At 34.0% G+C, this 19161-nt stretch overlaps 2 protein-coding genes across 4 annotated transcripts in view; one reads left to right on the top strand and one right to left on the bottom strand.

The window, feature by feature from the left end:
• Window positions 1-3472: 3472 nt before the first annotated feature.
• Window positions 3473-6927, bottom strand: LOC120350269 (protein ANTAGONIST OF LIKE HETEROCHROMATIN PROTEIN 1-like). Its single transcript, XM_039422862.1, has 3 exons — window positions 6918-6927; window positions 5534-5688; window positions 3473-4592 (listed from the first exon to the last, which is right to left on the bottom strand). Exons 1-3 carry the CDS (start codon window positions 6925-6927, stop codon window positions 3765-3767), a joined length of 993 nt encoding a protein of 330 aa, XP_039278796.1. The 3' UTR covers window positions 3473-3764.
• Window positions 6928-8828: 1901 nt separating this feature from the next.
• LOC111044187 (general transcription factor IIH subunit 1) overlaps window positions 8829-19161 on the top strand; it is a 69302-nt gene continuing 58969 nt past the window's right edge. For all 3 annotated transcript variants that reach the window (XM_039424302.1, XM_039424304.1, XM_039424303.1), the window contains exons 1-6: window positions 8829-8957; window positions 11542-11708; window positions 13016-13217; window positions 13717-13873; window positions 14866-15109; window positions 18630-18777. In XM_039424302.1, coding sequence (XP_039280236.1) covers window positions 11555-11708; window positions 13016-13217; window positions 13717-13873; window positions 14866-15109; window positions 18630-18777 — 905 coding nt within the window. In that variant the 5' untranslated portion in view covers window positions 8829-8957; window positions 11542-11554. The remainder of the gene's footprint in view (window positions 8958-11541; window positions 11709-13015; window positions 13218-13716; window positions 13874-14865; window positions 15110-18629; window positions 18778-19161) is intronic.

Genomic DNA, 19161 nt, shown 5'->3' with positions numbered 1-19161 from the left:
AATAGACTTAAGAACAAATCGATTGAGGCTGTTAAAATTGAATTGATTAACTAGAGTTTGTAAAAAAAGGCTTGGAATTGCCAAACATTAACATTCATGATAAAAATTCTTACAAATCCAAACAAGGGAATGGAACTAAGAACCAAAATAATTGAAGCTGATAAATGTAAAGAAGATTCTTACAAATCCAAACAAGGGAATGGAAGTAAGAACCAAAATAATTGATGCTGATAATTGTAATCAAAAGTCAAATTGTAATAGCTTTGACTAGAATGAAAGATAATTGAAAAGATTCACAAAAATTTGGTGTACAAAATACATGATAATTCAGGTTTGAACCAGTGAATGGCAATGGGAAAAAAGTTTGCTAAATTTCAAAATGACACAATGTAATTGGCCTATGAATAAATGGTCAATAAAATCTGATTTTTAGGTTAACAATTTTGAAAATCAAAAACAGTAGATAATACGTGTACGTAAAAGAAAAGGTAAATTTAATACAAAATACTTAGCTCAATGTAAGGTTAGCAGCTTCAAAGTGCCAAGAGATAGGACATGCCCAGGCCAGGACATGTCGATGGGAAACTGCAGCAGAGGCAGGACTACCGGAGGAGCAAATGTTCTCACAAATCAAGAGAAACATGGAGTTGAGCAAGGATCCAAAATGATGAAGTCGTTCCAAGGGAAGAAAAATGGCAACAATGTTTTTATTGTCTATATTGGCAACAATATAGCAGAGGAAATTTATATGTGTATTAAAAACTTGAAGAAAGGGGTAGCACCAGGATTTGATGGAATTTTTTCTAAATGTCTGAGTTCAAATTCTCGCATAATTTCAGTTCCTCTGGCTCATGTAATAAATTTATGCTTTTTTGAATGGTGTTTTCCCCGACGAGTTGAAAAAGGCCACTGTTATTCCTTTGCATAAGAATGGTAACAAAAGTGATCCAGGGAACTATCGCCCAATTTCTCTGCTTTCATGTTTGTCAGTGGTGATTGAGAAATGTGTTAAGACTCGTTTGGTCGAATTCTTGGAAAAATATGAAATTTTATCTAATTGCCAATTTGGTTTTCGTAAGGGTGTAAGTACTTCTGATGCTGTATATAATGTTACTAAGAGAATTATTGAAACACTGGACAGGGAAGAAAAATGTATAGCTGTGTTTTTAGATCTCCAGAAGGCTTTTGATACAGTGGACCACAATATTTTATTTAGAAAGTTAGAAGGTATTGGAATTAGAGGTGTTGCTTTGGGTTTCTTCAAAAGCTATCTCAGTTGTAGATCACAGGTGGTTGGTGTTGATGGTATAATGAGCTCAGAATTAGAAATTACGATGGGTGTGCCACAGGGAACAGTTCTGGTCCAATATTATTTTTGATTTACATTAATGACTTACTCAAGATAGAGCTTGAGAGCTGTTCTTTGTTTTTTTTGCTGACGACACTGTTGCTATTTTCTGTGCATCAAAATGGGAAGATGTTTTTTGTAGAGCTAATGAGGGTTTGAAAGTTATAAAAAACTGGTTCGATTTCAACTTAGTTAGTTTAAATATAGCAAAAACTACTGCAGTGTCGTTTTCTTTGACCTCAGCAGATCAGCCAGATAACCAGGGGAGTTTGGCTTTTCATGAAACTGGATGCGATGATAATAGTTGTCTATGTCCTATAATAATATTTAAGAACAGCACCAAATACTTGGGAATAATCATTGATAAGCATTTGAAATGGAGAGACCATATTTCATATTTATGTTCTAGGTTGAGGAAGATGCTGTATAAGTTTGTTCAACTGAGAAATATTTTTACAGTTGAGCAAATTAAAATGGTTTTCTTTGCGCTTGTGCAGTCAGTTGTGCGATATGGTATAATTGGCTGGGGTGGTTGTGGTGTTACCGTTCTTAAGCCTCTTATAGTATTGTATAAGAAAATTATTAAAATATGCTTGAAAAAACCGGTTAGATATCCAACAATTTGCTGTATAAAGAATTTAATGTTCTCAGTATTGAGCACTTGTATGATCTTGACCTAGCTAGTTTTGTCTATTCGTGGCCCAATAGATTCCCTATAGCCCCTCATGGCGGCTATGTTACTCGTTGACAATCTGAGAGATTTTTGCTAGAACCACCTTGTAGAACAGCGGCTGCCAGTGCTCATGCAGCGTATTATGGTCCTAGACTTTTAAACCGTTTGTTGCTTGAAGTTTCTGGAGCATCCCAATGTATACCAATTTGTTATTATTCTTTCACTTCAAAACTTTTAGACAGTATCTTCGACACTACTTATTAGGGAGACAAAATGAAGACTAATTTTGATTTATTTCTCAATCTGTTTGTAAATCTCAATTCTATTCTTAAATACATATCTTACTAGTATAACAGAGCAGAAGAGAATTTGTTGTTTTATTTTTAAATATTGGTGATCTTTATCTTTGATGTAGAACATATAGTTGAATCTCAATTAGGCTATACTGATTACAAGAGCAACATTGTATGAAAATAGCATAAGAGAATGGAATTTTCTTTTTTTCTTGATATTGTAATGTAAAATTATAAAATCTAATTATGTTATTAATATTACGATGTATATTAGTATCTTATGCTATCCAACATTCTAGAGATACATCATCCCTCATCACAAGCTTTGCTTAAAGAGGGATGCAACAATATTATTTAGAATATGATATTTTATGTAAACATTCATTATTTTATAAAGAATTTGTATTTTATGTTTGTAAGTATGAATTGTATATTAATTTTTTGTTGACATTAATAAATTGAATTGAATAATAAATTGAATTGAATGTGGCTGTAGAGGTGCAGATCCACCGCAGTGCAGCACAGTGCGCAACAGTGTGGTGCACAGTGCTGCACAAAAATGTCTCTCTGGTGTAGCATGGTACTACAAACACGCACAATGTTTGCGCACTCTGCCTGGCTGTGCGCGTACAATTTGTGCAGCACTTGTCTTGATTGTTGCACACTTCATTTTAGCTTCTGCTACCGGAGCGAAAACATTTTGTGGTAACCTGTGTTTCTGTCTGACCGTTCAATTTTTACTTTTCTATATTGTGATATTCCTCTTTAAAAAATGGAATGGACAAATGAAAAAATTATCAGTTTCATTAATGAAATAGAGATGAGGCCAGTCATGTGGGATGTGTGTCATGTGGACTATAAAAATAGAAATAAAAAACATGACGCAATGAATAAGATTAGTGAAATTTTCAAGTGTGACACAACAGAGGTTCTGCGGAAATGGAAGATAATATTGGCACAGTTTCGACGGGAGAAACAAAAAATTAAAGCTTCAAAACGTACGGGTTCTGCAGCTTCTGAAGTGTACATCCCAAAGTGGTTCGGATTTCAACACTTGGAATTTTTAAACGACAGAGATGAGCCCAATGAAAGCATAAACACACTAGACGACATAAATGATCAGGTGAGCTACATTTTCATGTATGAATTTTACAAAATTGACATCACATAAATTTATTATTATTATAATTTAGTATTAAGAAATTAATTTATTATTAATAACAGACTATCTCTTTTTTTAATGACTTTATTGATAATAAGCTCATTATCATAAAAAATGTTATTTTTTAATTTATCATTTCTATTTTATTTATACAAAAATCTTGCTAAGAATAACTTCTCAAATAAAAATATAAAACTTTAAATTATTATTAATTAGTTGACATACAATGTTTGAATGACATCAATGTCTGCTACTATAAACATTAAGTACAAGTACACTTTTGTTGGATTACGCAACAGTTTCTTGCCATGACAGCATTCCTATATCTGATTTGAAATAGTTTGCAAATTCTTCCCTGATTTCTTTAGCATCACTTCTTAATCTACGACTCATTTGTGGTAATGAATATAAATTTCCCATTGGGGTGTTATCTAATCTCCATGATCCTGGATTGGTTTCACGTGTATTCAGATTTTCGTTATCAAACGAACCATTCGGACAGTACAGTGTAGATGACGTTCGCGACTTTATCAGAAAATTATGTAGATGAACACATGTCAACGTTATAATTTGAGCTTTTTCGTTATCCAGTAACATAGGTTTTCTTAAAACTCGAAATACGGAGGACATTATTCCAAAAACATTTTCAACTATTCTCCTTGCTCTGCTTAGACAATAGTTGAAAACTCTTTCTTTACTTCCCAAGTTGTGTTTTCCAGCATAAGGTTTCATCACATTTATGTCTAATGCAAAAGCATCATTGGCCAGAATCACGTGGGGCATTGGTTTATTTCTCCCTGGTAAATTGCAAGGCGGTGGTAAATTTAATTGTTCCTGTCGCAGTTTATTGTACAAAGTGCTATTACTAAAAATACCCCCATCTGAAATTCTTCCTTTGCATCCTACATCCACATACATAAAAGAATATTTGGCATCAACTAATGCAAAAAGTTCAATACTGAACTGCGATTTGTAATTGAAAAAGTCACTTCCACTATTTCTCGGTGCTTGGATGACAACATGTTTTCCATCTATTGCGCCCAGGCAGTTAGGAAAATTCCATAAATCGTTGAATCCACGTTCCACCTCCATCCATTCATCTTTTGTATTAGGTAACTGAAACAATTTTTTTATCTTCAGTTAACTGAAATGCAACAACAAGGTGGAGAAGAACTGTTTACTGAAAATGAACAAGTGGCAAAGGAATCTGTTGATACCTCACTACAATCAATCAATCTACCAATCAAGCGTTCTACAGCTAAAAGACAGCGACTACACAATAAAAACGATGCAATGGTATCAGAAGCCTATGAAGTCATGAAAGGTATGCAAGAAAAACTTGACCGTACAAATAATGACACAAGTTGATGATACAAGTTTTTTCTACTGGTGTCGCAGCTAAATTGCGGCAAATTCCAAATGATCGCATAAAACTTCTAGTGCAAAGAGATATCGACAACTTATTGTATGATGCAATACTTGGCATTGGAAAGTATCATACTACACCAATGCCATCACCATATTCGGGGAGTCATCATACCGTGACAAGTATTTCTCCATCTTCACGGTCCAATGAGTTATATTCGACAGCTAACCCAAATGATACAAGGGTGGACCATCAAAGTACGGAATATTCTGTAGACGATTTGTGATACATGAAGTAATTTACAAATTTACATTGAAAGTTACATAAAATTTGTATTATAATTTTTTTATAATAAATCAACATTTTTTATTACTTATTTTCTATTTTATTGTGTTAGAGGCGAGAGGTAATCACAAAACGTTACTTGTTATTGTGAAGTTGTAGTGGGTGTTAATAGAAATATTGCACACACAGGAGTTAATATTGTTATCGAAAGTAAGATTGAACAAAAAATTCGAAATGAAAATTAATATGAATATATTTATAATTATTATGATTATATTGTTATAATAAAATATTTATTTTATAATATAATTTGAAGAGCACACAGGGAAAAATGTAGGATGCATGTTATTCCCCCTCCCCACCCCTCACCTTAAATCTTAATTATTGGGTAATTGTACAAACTTACCTTTATGAATTCTTTCAACGTAGAGATTAAAGCATAACACACCTCGGGAACAATACGAGATATCAGTTGTCTAGACACTTTAAACAAATACATCAAGCTTACGAAAGAATCACCAGTAGCTAGATATCTCAATGTTATGGCGAGTCTCAATTGTTCTGAAACACATTGTCTATAATTTGTGTCTCTTTTAGCAATAATTGGTCCAATTTTTCCCAAAAGGTACTCAAAATCATGACAAGAAATTCATGTAAAATTTTTAAAGCCACTCAAAGGATCAATTTTTAATTCTTCAACAAATTCTTTTGTTGACTCACGATTTTTCAGGAAAGGCTGCACCCACACTCGCGGTTTTGCTCTATTTTTTTTTCAATAAATTACCCAAAACTATAAAAACAGCAGAACAAATTAAAACATCCTCCTCCAGACTCGACATGGTGGATACTGAATCGAAATTTGTTAGCAACTGCAAGCTCCACAGAATTAAATGTGCTGCACATTTTCTTTGTGCACTTGTGTCTGTCACAAAATGTGTGCTACTTTTACTGTAGGTGGAGCAGGGTCTAATAAAATGTTTTCAAAACGACTGTTGTGCGAAGAAATGTTTGCGCACACCATGTTCCGCACACAAGTTTGGTGGATCCGCAGCTTTAGTGGTTAACAGCTATGATGCAGTAAAGTAACAGTGCAACGTGATGCAACAGCGAGACAATCTTATGTGAATAACTTGGAGCTCAACTCAAATTTGTAAAAAGTGAGTTAGAATTTCAGAACGAATGTTTGAGAGATGCAATTTGATTGAAATTCATTGAAACCTGAGTCCAAAGCAACTTGGAAAAAACACTTGAGTAGACATGAAACACGTAGTTGCTATGCACTGAATTGAAAGTTATGAAAATTTAAGACTTCAAAGTTTAAAACTCAAGATTGATTGTTGACTTGATTGTAGACACTTCATAACATTTGAAAAGTGATCTTTTGAAGAGTGCAAAAGATGGTTTCAAAACTTGAAGAATGCAGAGCTACATAATCCCTGGACAAAGCGAGTTGGAGCGAAAATGAAGAACGAAAAAACAAGTTTATGAGAGACGAAGCAGGGGGTAGAGCAGTATTGTACAATGCAAAACCAAAAAATAAGCCATAAAAGTTTAGACCTGAAAACAACCTAATTAGGATAATCGACGAAAACCTTTAAAAAATATGCAATGTATTCTAAAGATATAATTAAGAAAGAATGATGAAAAGCAAGAACAAACAACAAGTCAGCTGATCAAAATAAAGTTGGCAGCGGAAGCGCGCCAAGATTCAAACACTGCCAGCGCAACTACTACGAAAAAGCTGATAAGTGAAGAATGGACGGCAGATGAAATCTAACACCATAAGTTACCTGAGGCCATATTACTGCCTTGTACAGCCAGAGAGCTATGTGAGGCTTTATCCCCCACATGGAGCCTGCAATTCTTCTGGTTGTCATTAGCTTTATGCAGTGTATTGTTTAAATGATTGTTCCAAGTCAGCTTTGAGTCAATGGTCAGCCCTAGATATTTGTCTGTACTTGATACTTCAAGCCGTGTAAATCCAATGTGCACACCAATGCGTTCAAATTCGTTGCGGAATTTTCAAGAATTCAAACTGCGGTTTCCAAACGAAGTTTTCATTGTGAAATATTTGCAATGCAGGGGCACGCACACTGGGAAGCGATATAATCGCAATGTGGAGTGCAGGAATATTTGAGTTATACTAACCAAACAGTTTAGCACTTTTATCATCTAAAATTTACGGTACTACTGTAGGCTACTTCATCTCAATAATTTACTGATGTTCCATCATGATAATTATCATCATAAGCCCTTCTATTACTTGCTGTGGCGGCAGACTCTGAAAAAGATGAAAGGCCAAAAATGGGGCACACACACTGGGAAGTGATATAATCGCAATGTGGAGTGCAGGAATATTTGATTTATACTAACCAAACAGTTTAGCACTTTTATCATCCAAAATTTACGGTACTACTGTAGGCTACTTCATCTCAAACATTTACTGATGTTCCATCATGATAATTATCATCATAAGCCCTTCTATTACTTGCTGTGGCGGCAGACTCTGAAAAAGATGAAAGGCCAAAAATGATGGGTGCATGCCATTAATAAAGATAGACTTCAATTTGGAGAATACCATACTCTTGTACCACAATTGATGAAGGATAGACAGCTATCCTTATATTTCTATAATCTGCATGAGTTTAAGATCATACAATTTTGGATAGGTATAAATTATCTCCAACAATTGTTCTGTGTTTGCTATTTTCCTACTTGTGGTCGTGCAATGTCTGTTACTGTTTACAAGGCAGATGAAACTAGTGTATTTCCAGAACTCACCAAAAAATTCGCTACGCGGAAAAGCGCTGCAAATGTTTCATGTAGCAAAAGTTGTGAATTATTCACAAATGAATATTTCGCAAAGCATTAGTTTGCGCCAGCATATACACCGCAGTAGGCCTAGTATCAATTTCCGCACGGCAAGTTCTCCGAATTGAATTCGCACCGCAACAAAACTTTGCCATATATTCGCGTCGGTGTGCGCCTGGTATAATACCAGATGAAGCAATCTGGCAACTCGGCGGATATAGAAAAAGATAGACCCATCTGCTTTGACAAATGATAGATAAAGATAGAAACACTAATGTTTATCAAATACTGCCATTATATCGTGGAACTCACTATAGGTACTCTTTTTTTCTTTTCTCAAATTGGACGAAGACTGAGGACCACATCCTCAGATTGGTGAACGCAACAGATGGTTAAAAATATCAGATAGCAAAGTGGGGCACGACATCGACAATAGAGGCGACCATAATATTACTGAGTGGTTCCAGCTTGTTGTATGCAGATTGCACAGACTGTCGTCCACCCACATAAGATGGTTCTAATCTTTTTCGAATGAAATCCATAGAATCGAAATATTATGTTCAATAAATGAATTTAGAGAAAAAAATCCAATATTATATTATGTTTGAAAATATTCGAATGGACAATTTTCATGCTTGAAGAAATACCTTAACAAAAATAATAATATACAGTGTTGCCATATTCTTAGTGAGTCTTCAACAAATGAGATGCTCTTTTAAATATTTTTTACAAAAAAATTACGTTTTTCAATAAAATTCTGAAAAATCATGATCAATCTTTGTTCTAAATCAATTTCCCAGATTGAATTACATTTTTATATTGAGGAGTGGTCGATAAAAGAACTTGGCAACACCGCAGAGAATTACAGATCAGCCGGCTCTTGTGACTGTCTGCTTCGTATTTCAGTGAGAGCTTCTCCTCTGCAGAGATGTGCCTACACGTTTTGTGTGTTACTTATGGCTCCACTGATTGGTCGGCTGTTCACCGAGCTCTTCATTATTTTCTGATATTTCTCTCAGGTAGGGCAATCCAAGTACACAAACTATAGCAAATACTTGTTTTGTCACTGGGCTATCATATTCTGCAATTAAATGATGTATTTTCATCCTTAAAATTATTTATTCAAGTAAAAGTTACGTTGATTCATTGCACTGCACGTTAGAACCATTGAACAGCAATGGCCGAACTTATCTTTGTGATTTCCTTAACAATGACGAACGTTGAATCTTCCTTTTTTCAATTTATTGTTTGTTTCTAACTGGTTATTACACGATAAAATTAGTGATTACGTTTTGATTATTAGTTTCTTTAGTCGTTTATTTAATATAATGTTAAAACATTTTTGATGAAAGTTCGGTAAACTGTAAATTACAGTTTTAATAATTTTGTAAGTTGAATAAGAAAGATTGTGATAATATGGGCTTTATAACGAAATTCATTTACAGTAACTATGTATGCAAAAATATATTTGCAAATTTTTTTATTGATTTGATTTGAATATTTCTCTAGCAAATGGCTGATTAAAGAGCTACGCAGTTGAAACGTAGTCATGTATTAGCCTTCACATTGATAATAGTCTTATAAAATAGTTAACGCTGACCACTTTTATAGTTATGTCAACATTTGGGCAATTTTTGTTCCTTGTAATCTTTTTATTTTTATTAATCTCTATAAATGGTTTATTAACGGTTCACGTTGTAATTTCAAAGCTGTTTTCTTAAAGGGGTTAACTTGATAAAAATAGGCTGTTTGTAATTTTTGAACATTGAGAAGGACTATCTGGGTTGGCTACCTTTACAAGAAAATACTGTAGGCTACTGAGAAACTTGAATAATTGCTTTTGTAATTGCAAAATTAATTGTTGAAAGCCAAATTCAAAAATAAATCTGCAATCAACCATCACCAGTTTTTAAACTTGGTAATTTAAACTTCAAGGTATACACTTGAATTGTCTTTACTTTTATTGCTAGATATAGGACTATTTATTATAAAGCGTCAAGTATGTTGGGTCTATAGATTGGTCGGGCTGAGTAAGAATAGTCTGAACTATTACCCATACTGTTATGTATTGATATATCTATTAGACCCGGTTGCACAAAAGCCGGTTAAATTTTAATCGTGATAAATTTTACGAGAGCCAATCAGAGAAGGCCTTTTTGATAAGACGGCTTCCCTGATTGGTTCTCGTGAAATTAATCACGATTAAAATTTAACCGGTGCAACAGGCACTTAGTGTTATTAGTTATTAGTATGATTGAATCATTACTTATCTACTAGTAGTTCTGTGAACCTCGCGCTCAGTAAGTTACATTCACCTGTTATGTTTTCTCAAAAATTAATAAATAATTTATCAATTTAAAATGTCTAGAAAAAATCCTAAATAAACATAGAGCTTCCTGTCCTATCGTACCGTGACGTGTCGTCCCGGAATATGAGTGTGAGCGCTGTTATCAGGTCTGGCTGCAACTTTCTGTGACAACGTTGATGGAAAGATGCATTTTCAAGATGTTAGATGTTTTTGAACGGTTCTTGTATTAGAGGTGGCTATGGTAGTATTATAGTCCACTAGACAGCTGATTTATGATGAATAATTCTATAGAATGATTTTTACGGTAATATTGAGGAAACTCCTTTTCCTTTTGTATTATCCTTAAAATGCAAAATTTCAAAAAACCGTATGTATACGTCCACGCGAAATTCAAAAAGGAACATTCCTGTCAGTTTTATGAAAATCTATTGCTGCGTTTCGCTGTAAATGCGGAACATAAAAACATAAATATAAACATGAAGAGAAATGCAAAACGGTCGACTTGAATCTTAGATCTCACTTCGCTCGGTCAATTATTTACAATTTTAAGGTGTATGTAATGTGTGAGCCACTAAAGATTTAGATTCATTTTTAGAAAAAACTTCCAACAGCTTCTTTAAATGAAGTGAATGGTTAATCACTGTACAAATAATTTTTTACTGTAGATTGAAATAAAAATTCAATAAATTATCTTGTATAGGCATACCTAATAGAATTAACTCATTTATTGTATAAAATATTATAATCATAATACAATTATGACATTGGAGAAAAAACTAGGCTGAGCCTGTACTATTTCTCTCCAAAAATTTTGATAAAATGTTAATGTTGTCCAAAAGATAAGGTTATGTAATCACATACTGCTTCGTTACTTTATTTTCGGTCCAGGAATGATGATTTAAAATTTTGAAGGTTGATTTTTATACTCTAAATGAATCACAGAATGTATCACAATAAATTAAAAACTTTAGAAATATTGCACTTATTTAAAAAATTTCAATACAAAATCAAAGACCTATGATATGCAAATGCATGTCAATGCAATTTTATATGAATAATAACACATTTATGTGCCATAAATTTGGTTAAATGATTTTGTTGCCATGAAGTTATCGACATCATCCTAGTTAGTTTAGTGGTCCAGGGCGTTGAAACATTCAGTCTGCCTGTTTGTGGGTTTGAATCCCGCCGGTCATATCATTTCATAAATCTCTCACGCTCAAGCAAAAAGCTTATGTGGGCATCTAATTACATAATTTTTTTTTTCATTTATTGTTTTCTGAATAATTTTTCAGATTTGCATGAAAGATGACTACTTCTTACGAAGATGTGTTACTGCAAGTGGGACAGGTGAGGTATAAGAAAGGAGATGGAACCCTATACGTGATGAGTGAGCGGCTGGCATGGATGTTGGACAACCGAGACACAGTTTCTGTCAGCCATCGGTACACCGACATCAAAAGTGAGTCATTAAGTGTGCTCTATTTTATTTATTTATTTAATTATTCACAATTATACAACTTACACAAAAGTACCACAGGCTTTTAAGCCCAAAACGTTTCCAATTCTAATTTATACAACAGTCCAAATGTAGATTATATGTCATTTAACATTCTTCAATTACACACTCAATTTACAATTCAAAACACAAAAAATCATTTTTAGATTTGGATTAAAGAATTCTTCTAAATTAAATCAATCACAATAACATGGTGATGTACATAATTATGGAGATGTACATCAGTCCGAGTTAACAAATTTTGTTGATTCTTGATATACATGAAGCAGAGATGAAGGAAGTGGCTGACTATTGTCAGGATTCCTAGCCTAACAAAGATGGGCTTACAATGTGGATGATCTTCCCTTGCATTTATAATCCTAGAAGCCCGTTTTTGCAGCTTCAGCGTATCAACAACCTTGGCTGAAATACCCCACATGAGTCATAGGAGATATGGCAATGTAAGAGTGCATAATACACCATGTCCAGATATGCCTCCGTCACATGTCCACTCAGCTTGAGCAACAGGAAACAGATTCGTGACAATCTCTTAGTCACTTGCTGGATGTGGCTAGCCCAGCTAAGTTTCGAATCCACGACAAAGCACAGCAGCTTCACAGGTTCCTGATCATGAGGATGAAGTTGAAGACTGCAGATGCTCCGCCGACATCTCCAACACCTGCTGAAGGCCAATGCCAGATAACAGCAATGATTTATCGTTGGCAAAGAGTAGAGTTGAGCGATTGTTGTCCAGGCCATAAACTTGATCGGCCCAAGTATTGAACCCTGAGGTACCCTAAAATTCACAGAAAGTGAATCACACGCCGCTCACAAGTTCAACTGTTGCTCATCTCTACTGCTCGTCATAATTAATTATTTCAACGATCCAGAGGGAATCCAGCTGATGAGGTGACAAAAAAGCTCTGACTGCGCTCTGTTTGCGAGCACCGTACAGATTTTGTTGTTTGAGAAACGTTCATGAGATGCGTGGCGTGTAAGTCTGTACGCAGCTTACTATCTAAGGCTATCTCGATTTTCATCTACATGGAATGTCGATCTAAGTTACTGAAGTGATGAAAACTGTTAATTTGAATAACGATAAAACTGTTTGATAAATGTTTACAAGCTAGGTCAACTTTGCCATAATGTATGTTTCTCTACAATTGTACTTTATTCTCTTTTCCCTTTCATTTTCTACATTTATAATCTCATCTGATTGTAAGTATTCCAGTCTTTGCCTTGTATGTCAAACGTATGTTTTCTGCTTGCAGTGCAAAAAATATCACCTGAAGGTAAAGCAAAGATTCAGCTACAAGTGGTACTTCATGACAATACCACTTCTACGTTTCAGTTTGTGAATCGTGCCGGCCCTCAAACCGCCTTGAAAGAACGTGACCAAGTCAAAGACCTTCTATTCCAGTTGTTACCAAAATTCAAACGTAAAGTCAATAAAGAGCTGGAAGAAAAAAATAGGCAAGTTTTTTATTTCTTCAAGTCTTTTCGTAATCATGTTTTGAGCTCAGAAAAGCAGAGAAGTGTATTGGTAATTTAGGAAACTAATATAACGTACTATAAAATGTCCATTTATTAAATTTGAAGAACTGAAGTGGGCGCAATGACCATTTAGACCTTACAATGATCCAGTCTATACAGTAAAATGCAATTCAGTATTAATTTTGTAAACATGAGTTATAATACTTCCTCAAACAAGAATATTAATTTATAGAATCTGCATATATCTTTTTCTATCCTCTATACCTTTTGATATCAGTATCGAGGATTATTGATAGTTACACTAATAAAAGGTGAATAATATTTTGAGTTGTATAAATACAACTAATATAAATAATACAACTAAAACAAATATTTTGCTCCAACTTAGTTAGGGTGCAGTCAAGTTTATTATTAAATTTGTATTGATAACCTATATAGTGGGCTTATTGGTTTAATTATTGTGACGTCTATTGTTCAGATTGCTGTCGGAAAACCCCGCGCTTCTCCAATTGTACAAAGACTTGGTAATAACTCAAGTTATATCGCCGGAAGAGTTTTGGAGTCAGCATGCTGTCAACTACACTCAAAAACAGCACAACCAAAAGCAACAAATTGGTGTTTCATCAGCATTCCTCGTAAGTTTAACCTAATAGTTTGTTTGTTGATTTTTTCCCGATTATTCTGTTTTGTGGGTTGAAATATTGAGTTACCTTGCTACTTCGTTACTGTTTGATAATACTGAGGGTGATGCCCACATAAGCCCTTGAGAGGGATGATAATGAGAGCAGATCACGACCACTTTTTAGGTAATCGGGACCGACGGCTTATCGTCTCCTCCGAAAGACGGGGTGGTCGTATCTATGTGATTGTGCTGTGGTCAAAAACTCTGCCCCGGTCGATATTCGAACTCTGGTTCTCTTGATTGTTAGACCGGCGCGTATCACGCACTCCAACGAGCCACCCACTTTATATTATTGTGTATTTATAATTTTTATTTATATTATTGTAATTAAAATTATATATTTATATTATATATTCATATTATATATTTATAATTATAGCTATCTTTATTATTATTGTGTATTTGCTTGTCATTCTCATGATAATTATTTGATTTTGATCCTTGTACTAATGTACCATGACTGCTCATAAATTGATAATTTTCCCTGAGAGACTATTTGATATTCAAGAATATCAGAATATTTATCTTTATAATCACGCAAATTAAAACTGAAAAGCATAATTTATTAAAGAAACAGATTCTAAATGACAAAAGGTCATTTAAGAAATACAAAGTGCTATTTACTAACTAGTTTGAATTAATGTGAGATTCAATGTAGATTAAAATATAGTGATATCTACATTTTGATTTGGACTGTAGTATCTTTCTAAAATGGTACAGTTGCCTGTTACCAAGCAGTTATCTTATAATTACATGTCAACTCCTCCCCTGGGGGTCGCACCACACAGTTTAAGAACCTGTGCATTAGACGATAAGTTAACACTGTGTTTAGAACAGGATTCTGCCTTTAATAATATGTTCTTTAAATTTAAATAATATTTATTAATAATTTATTCGCTTGATTCTTGTTTTTCTGTTGATAATCTTGTTACATTTTTTTTGTAGGCTGATATCAAGCCTCAGACTGATGGATGTAACGGACTGAAATACAATCTGACTGCAGATATAATTGAATGCATATTCAAAACCTATCCGGCTGTGCGTAAAAAGCATTTGGAATATGTTCCTACCAAAATGACTGAATCCGAATTCTGGACCAAGTTCTTTCAGTCTCACTATTTTCATAGAGATAGAATTCATACTGGAACCAAAGATTTATTCACAGAGTGTGCGAAATTGGATGATCAAGGTAAGTTTTTAGGATACTATCTATTTTTGAAATTAAAAAAAGGAAACTTAATAATTATTGCTTCCTGTTAATTATTATTAGTGTTTATGAGATATTTGAACCGGGATTGATACTTCTATTTAAAATTGTTATATCAGTAAGGGAATAGATTTTTCATGTCAATTTCTCAATTATTAGATACATTTCATTAGTGGAATGAGAGTTGATCTGTGGGTCGATTTACTCTTCCACTGCATCATTACGCTGCTTTGCATAGCAAGAACATTAGTCACAACGAGCCAGCTATTTGAGTCAAATTGCCTTGCAAGCCGCACTACTCAAGATGCAAAGTGTATTAAACTATAATACATTTTCTTCACTCAGTTTCATTTTTTCTTGAATAAATCATATTAGTTCTTACCAACAATTTGATACACTTAACAAAACATTGGCTTCCGATGCTTCGACCAGTATCATTCGACACCGGTCAGTCGTAATTTGCTTATTACGAAAACAGCATTCAGGCATGCGCAGTTGGCTTCTTTCGACTTCCGCCCGCCTCCGCACCAGACAAATAGACATAAACTCTCCAGTCCATGACTGTAGCTTTGTGACTACCATTAAGTACTGAAGGTTATTAGTACTGAATTCAAAATTGGTACAAAGTTTTGTTTGAAAGCTTGATTGTATTCGAGTAAATCGTCTCCATCAAAAACTATATTGTTGATTAAGTTTTATCAATTATTTCTTCATAAATAATGTGGAAAGTGCAAATTTACTTAAAGTCGCTTATTCCACTTATAAAAGGATTTTATGTGTTGAATCGCCTCCTGTGATGGCTTTTATTTGTCAACGCTTGCTATTTTTTTATAAGCATTGATAATGGTTGCTTATTATCTATATCTATAAAAGACTAAGTCCCGACAGACTGAAATCACACCACAGCCCAAACTACTGAGCCTAAAAACTCTAAATTTGGCACACTTCTTTATGGTAGTCTCAAGACATCCACTAGGAAAGGATTTTCAAAAATTTGCCCCCCTGAGGGAGCTGGGGCCCCCCAAAAATGTTGTACTTTTAACCGCTTATTGCACAGCAAAGTCATGAGGAACTTTTTTTGTTCAGCTAAGAAAAAACATCTATGCAGAAAAATTCCGACTATGAGCACAGGGGGGTCCAGGAGAGGACATTTTTCGAAAAATTGTAATCACACGAAAAATCTTGTAAAATCACACTACAGTCCAAACTACGTGACCTACAGACATAAAATGTTGCACAAATATTCTTCAAACATGCTAAACGCGCACTAAGAAAGGGTTTTAATTTATTTTGCCTCTATGGGTTTCAAAGAATGAAAAAAGGATCCCATTGAGTAAGCTTATAAACATGTAAGGTGAACGCTATATGAAACTGAGATAATTAACACGTGGTATTCCAAGATAATTATGTTGTAATCATTGGAAAGCTTCATAATGGAGTCTCATAAGGTGCTTACTGATTTCACTTTTCATCAGCTGATTATATTTCTGTATTTGCACAGAAACGGTAAGATACAGGTATAAAAATCTGGTGTGGCGCACTCACACAACTTTCCTTGCCGTTATGAAAATTTATCACCAGACGCTAGTGTTCCCGCGCATCTCAAGTCTACTATTCAAAGATTTGAGTCAGCTGGTGACAGGGCAATAGCGCTGGAGACACACATGAGGTCTGCTATCACTTCATAGTGAATGATTTAATAGAATCAACAATAATTTGCAATTGAATAATCACATTTTCTCGAATTTAAAGCTTATTTTCAATTTTAGGTGAAAATGTTACTGAACATTAATTGTAGAGATTTTCATGCTCAATCTACTCCACTTGATTTTTCTTGTTTCAATTGTATCTGAAGCCTGATAATTGGGAATCTATCTGCATTGATGGGGCGGAGCTCCTGAAATTTTTACAGATATGGGACTTGTGGCAGTTGATAGAGCTTATCGATGACTATTTTAGGTATGAATTTGATCAAAATCGTTGGAGCCGTTTCCGAGAAAATCACGAAAAACCATGTTTTCGACAACATTTTCGCCATCTTGAATTGCATTTGATCGAAATTGTTCGTGTCGGATCCTTATAGTGAAAGGACCTTAAGTTCCAAATTTCAAGTCATTCAGTTAATTGGGAGATGAGATATCGTGTACACAGACGCACATACACTCATACACACACACACACACACACACACACACACACACACACACACACACACACACATATATATATATATATATATATATATATATATATATATATATATATACAGACCAATACCCAAAAACCAGTTTTTTGGACTCAGGGGACCTTGAATCGTATAGAAATTTAGAAATTGGAGTACCTTAATTTTTTTCGGAAAGCAATACTTTCCTTACCTATGGTAATAGGGCAAGGAAAGTAAAAAGCTTACCATCAGCTGATTAAAAGTGAATTGCGTGTTCGAAAATTTGTACGCATCTATAAATAATTTATAGATTATTCAGATTAGAACAGAGCACAGAGATTTTCTTTAGTTAGGAGTTAGTTGATAATTCTTTTTTCAAATTCAAACTTTATTGCCATAAAAAATCACATTATAATCTTTCTTAATAGACAATATTACAAAACAAATGTCAAACATATACCTACATTTATTTTTAGCACGGCCATCCAAAAAAAGATAAACTTGAGTACTAGCCGTGAGTTCAATCATTAAAACCTATATTGTAGGCCTATTTTTTGTTAATATGTTGTGAATAAAAGATACGAGTTGATTAATTCCTTATATTTGATCCAAATGGTTATTCATATTGTTGTAGTCGGGGACACTGCAATCCAAGGGTTTTTTATTCTGTAGCTAATTAATTTCATACCTATTAATTTTAACATAATGAAAGTGATTGAACTACAGTTCACTTATTGAGCTACTCAAAATTAATGGCTTACTGGTCCTTCATAGAATTTATAGTATTCCAGGTGATGGAGCCTGTCTTTTTCAGCGTTGACTATTTATCAATAACACTATTTACATTCAGCTCAAACAAAAGCCTCTTGAAGTAGAGGTAAAATGATGAGGTTGACAACTTTCAGTTCTGTTTTAACATTTTTTTTTCAAATAACTCAAAAAGTTCATGTAAGCTATCTACTATTGTATTTTAGGCACCTCTAGCGCTATCATAGTTTTACTACTATTCTGTTCCACAGCTTCCTATCTCTTGCAGTCGTTAACTATATTATCTATAATAAAGTAAAGAACTGGCTTATACGCGTACGGGATAGGAAAATTATGTTTGACGCATCATCACGTCTGAACTACTGGACTGATAAACTTATATTTTGCATATAGATTCTTAAATAACCGAGGATGGTTATAGACCTATTTTCAATTCTTCAAAATTTTATTACGTCAAGTTTTCAGTCTGTCAAGATTTAAAATAGGTGCTTGCGGAGCACGGGTTCCTGCTAGTTATGATAATCTCTATAAGCTCCCAGGAGCTATTATTTTCAAAATCTTTGTTTCCAGAAATGAAAAAGGACATGTCAGCTGGCGTTCAAGATCCATTGTTAGATCTAACGGCTTTTGAAGACAAAACATTAGGCGAGGGATACGGATCAACTACTGAAAAGCCTACTAGCACACAGAATATTGTACACCAAAGTATGATAAAAAGGTATGTTCACAGTTCGTTGTCATTTTCTTTAAACTCTACTAATATTTTGAACTAAGGATCTATTTTACAGAAATAATGTGATTTATATGCACTTGTTATAATTAACTGCAATTACGTAGAAAAATTAAAATGTCAGATGCTGAATCTTTAATACTCAGGGTTCTGCTTATCGTTTCGCTCTTAGCTGGAAGGCAGTTGAACTTTTTATTCTACATCTAATAGATGTTTTTTATTATAATTAGTTAGCTATTGTTTTACAACAAGCATGGTCGAACAACTTTTTATTTTAGTAAATCATACAGTTGAAGTGTATTTTGAACTCATCTTTTGCTAGTGCTTCCAGCATCAATTGATGTTTGTAAAGTGCATATGGGCAATGGAGTA

The sequence above is a fragment of the Nilaparvata lugens genome, chromosome 3 (genome assembly GCF_014356525.2).
Source record: "Nilaparvata lugens isolate BPH chromosome 3, ASM1435652v1, whole genome shotgun sequence".
Lineage (NCBI taxonomy): Eukaryota > Metazoa > Arthropoda > Insecta > Hemiptera > Delphacidae > Nilaparvata > Nilaparvata lugens.
This window is presented reverse-complemented; position numbering and strand designations above follow the sequence as displayed.

Coding starts and splice junctions, on each gene's coding strand:
- LOC120350269 (XM_039422862.1), bottom strand. Junction 4,593..5,533: donor CGTTGAAAGAATTCATAAAG/GTAAGTTTGTAC, acceptor AAATTGTTTCAG/TTACCTAATACAAAAGATGA.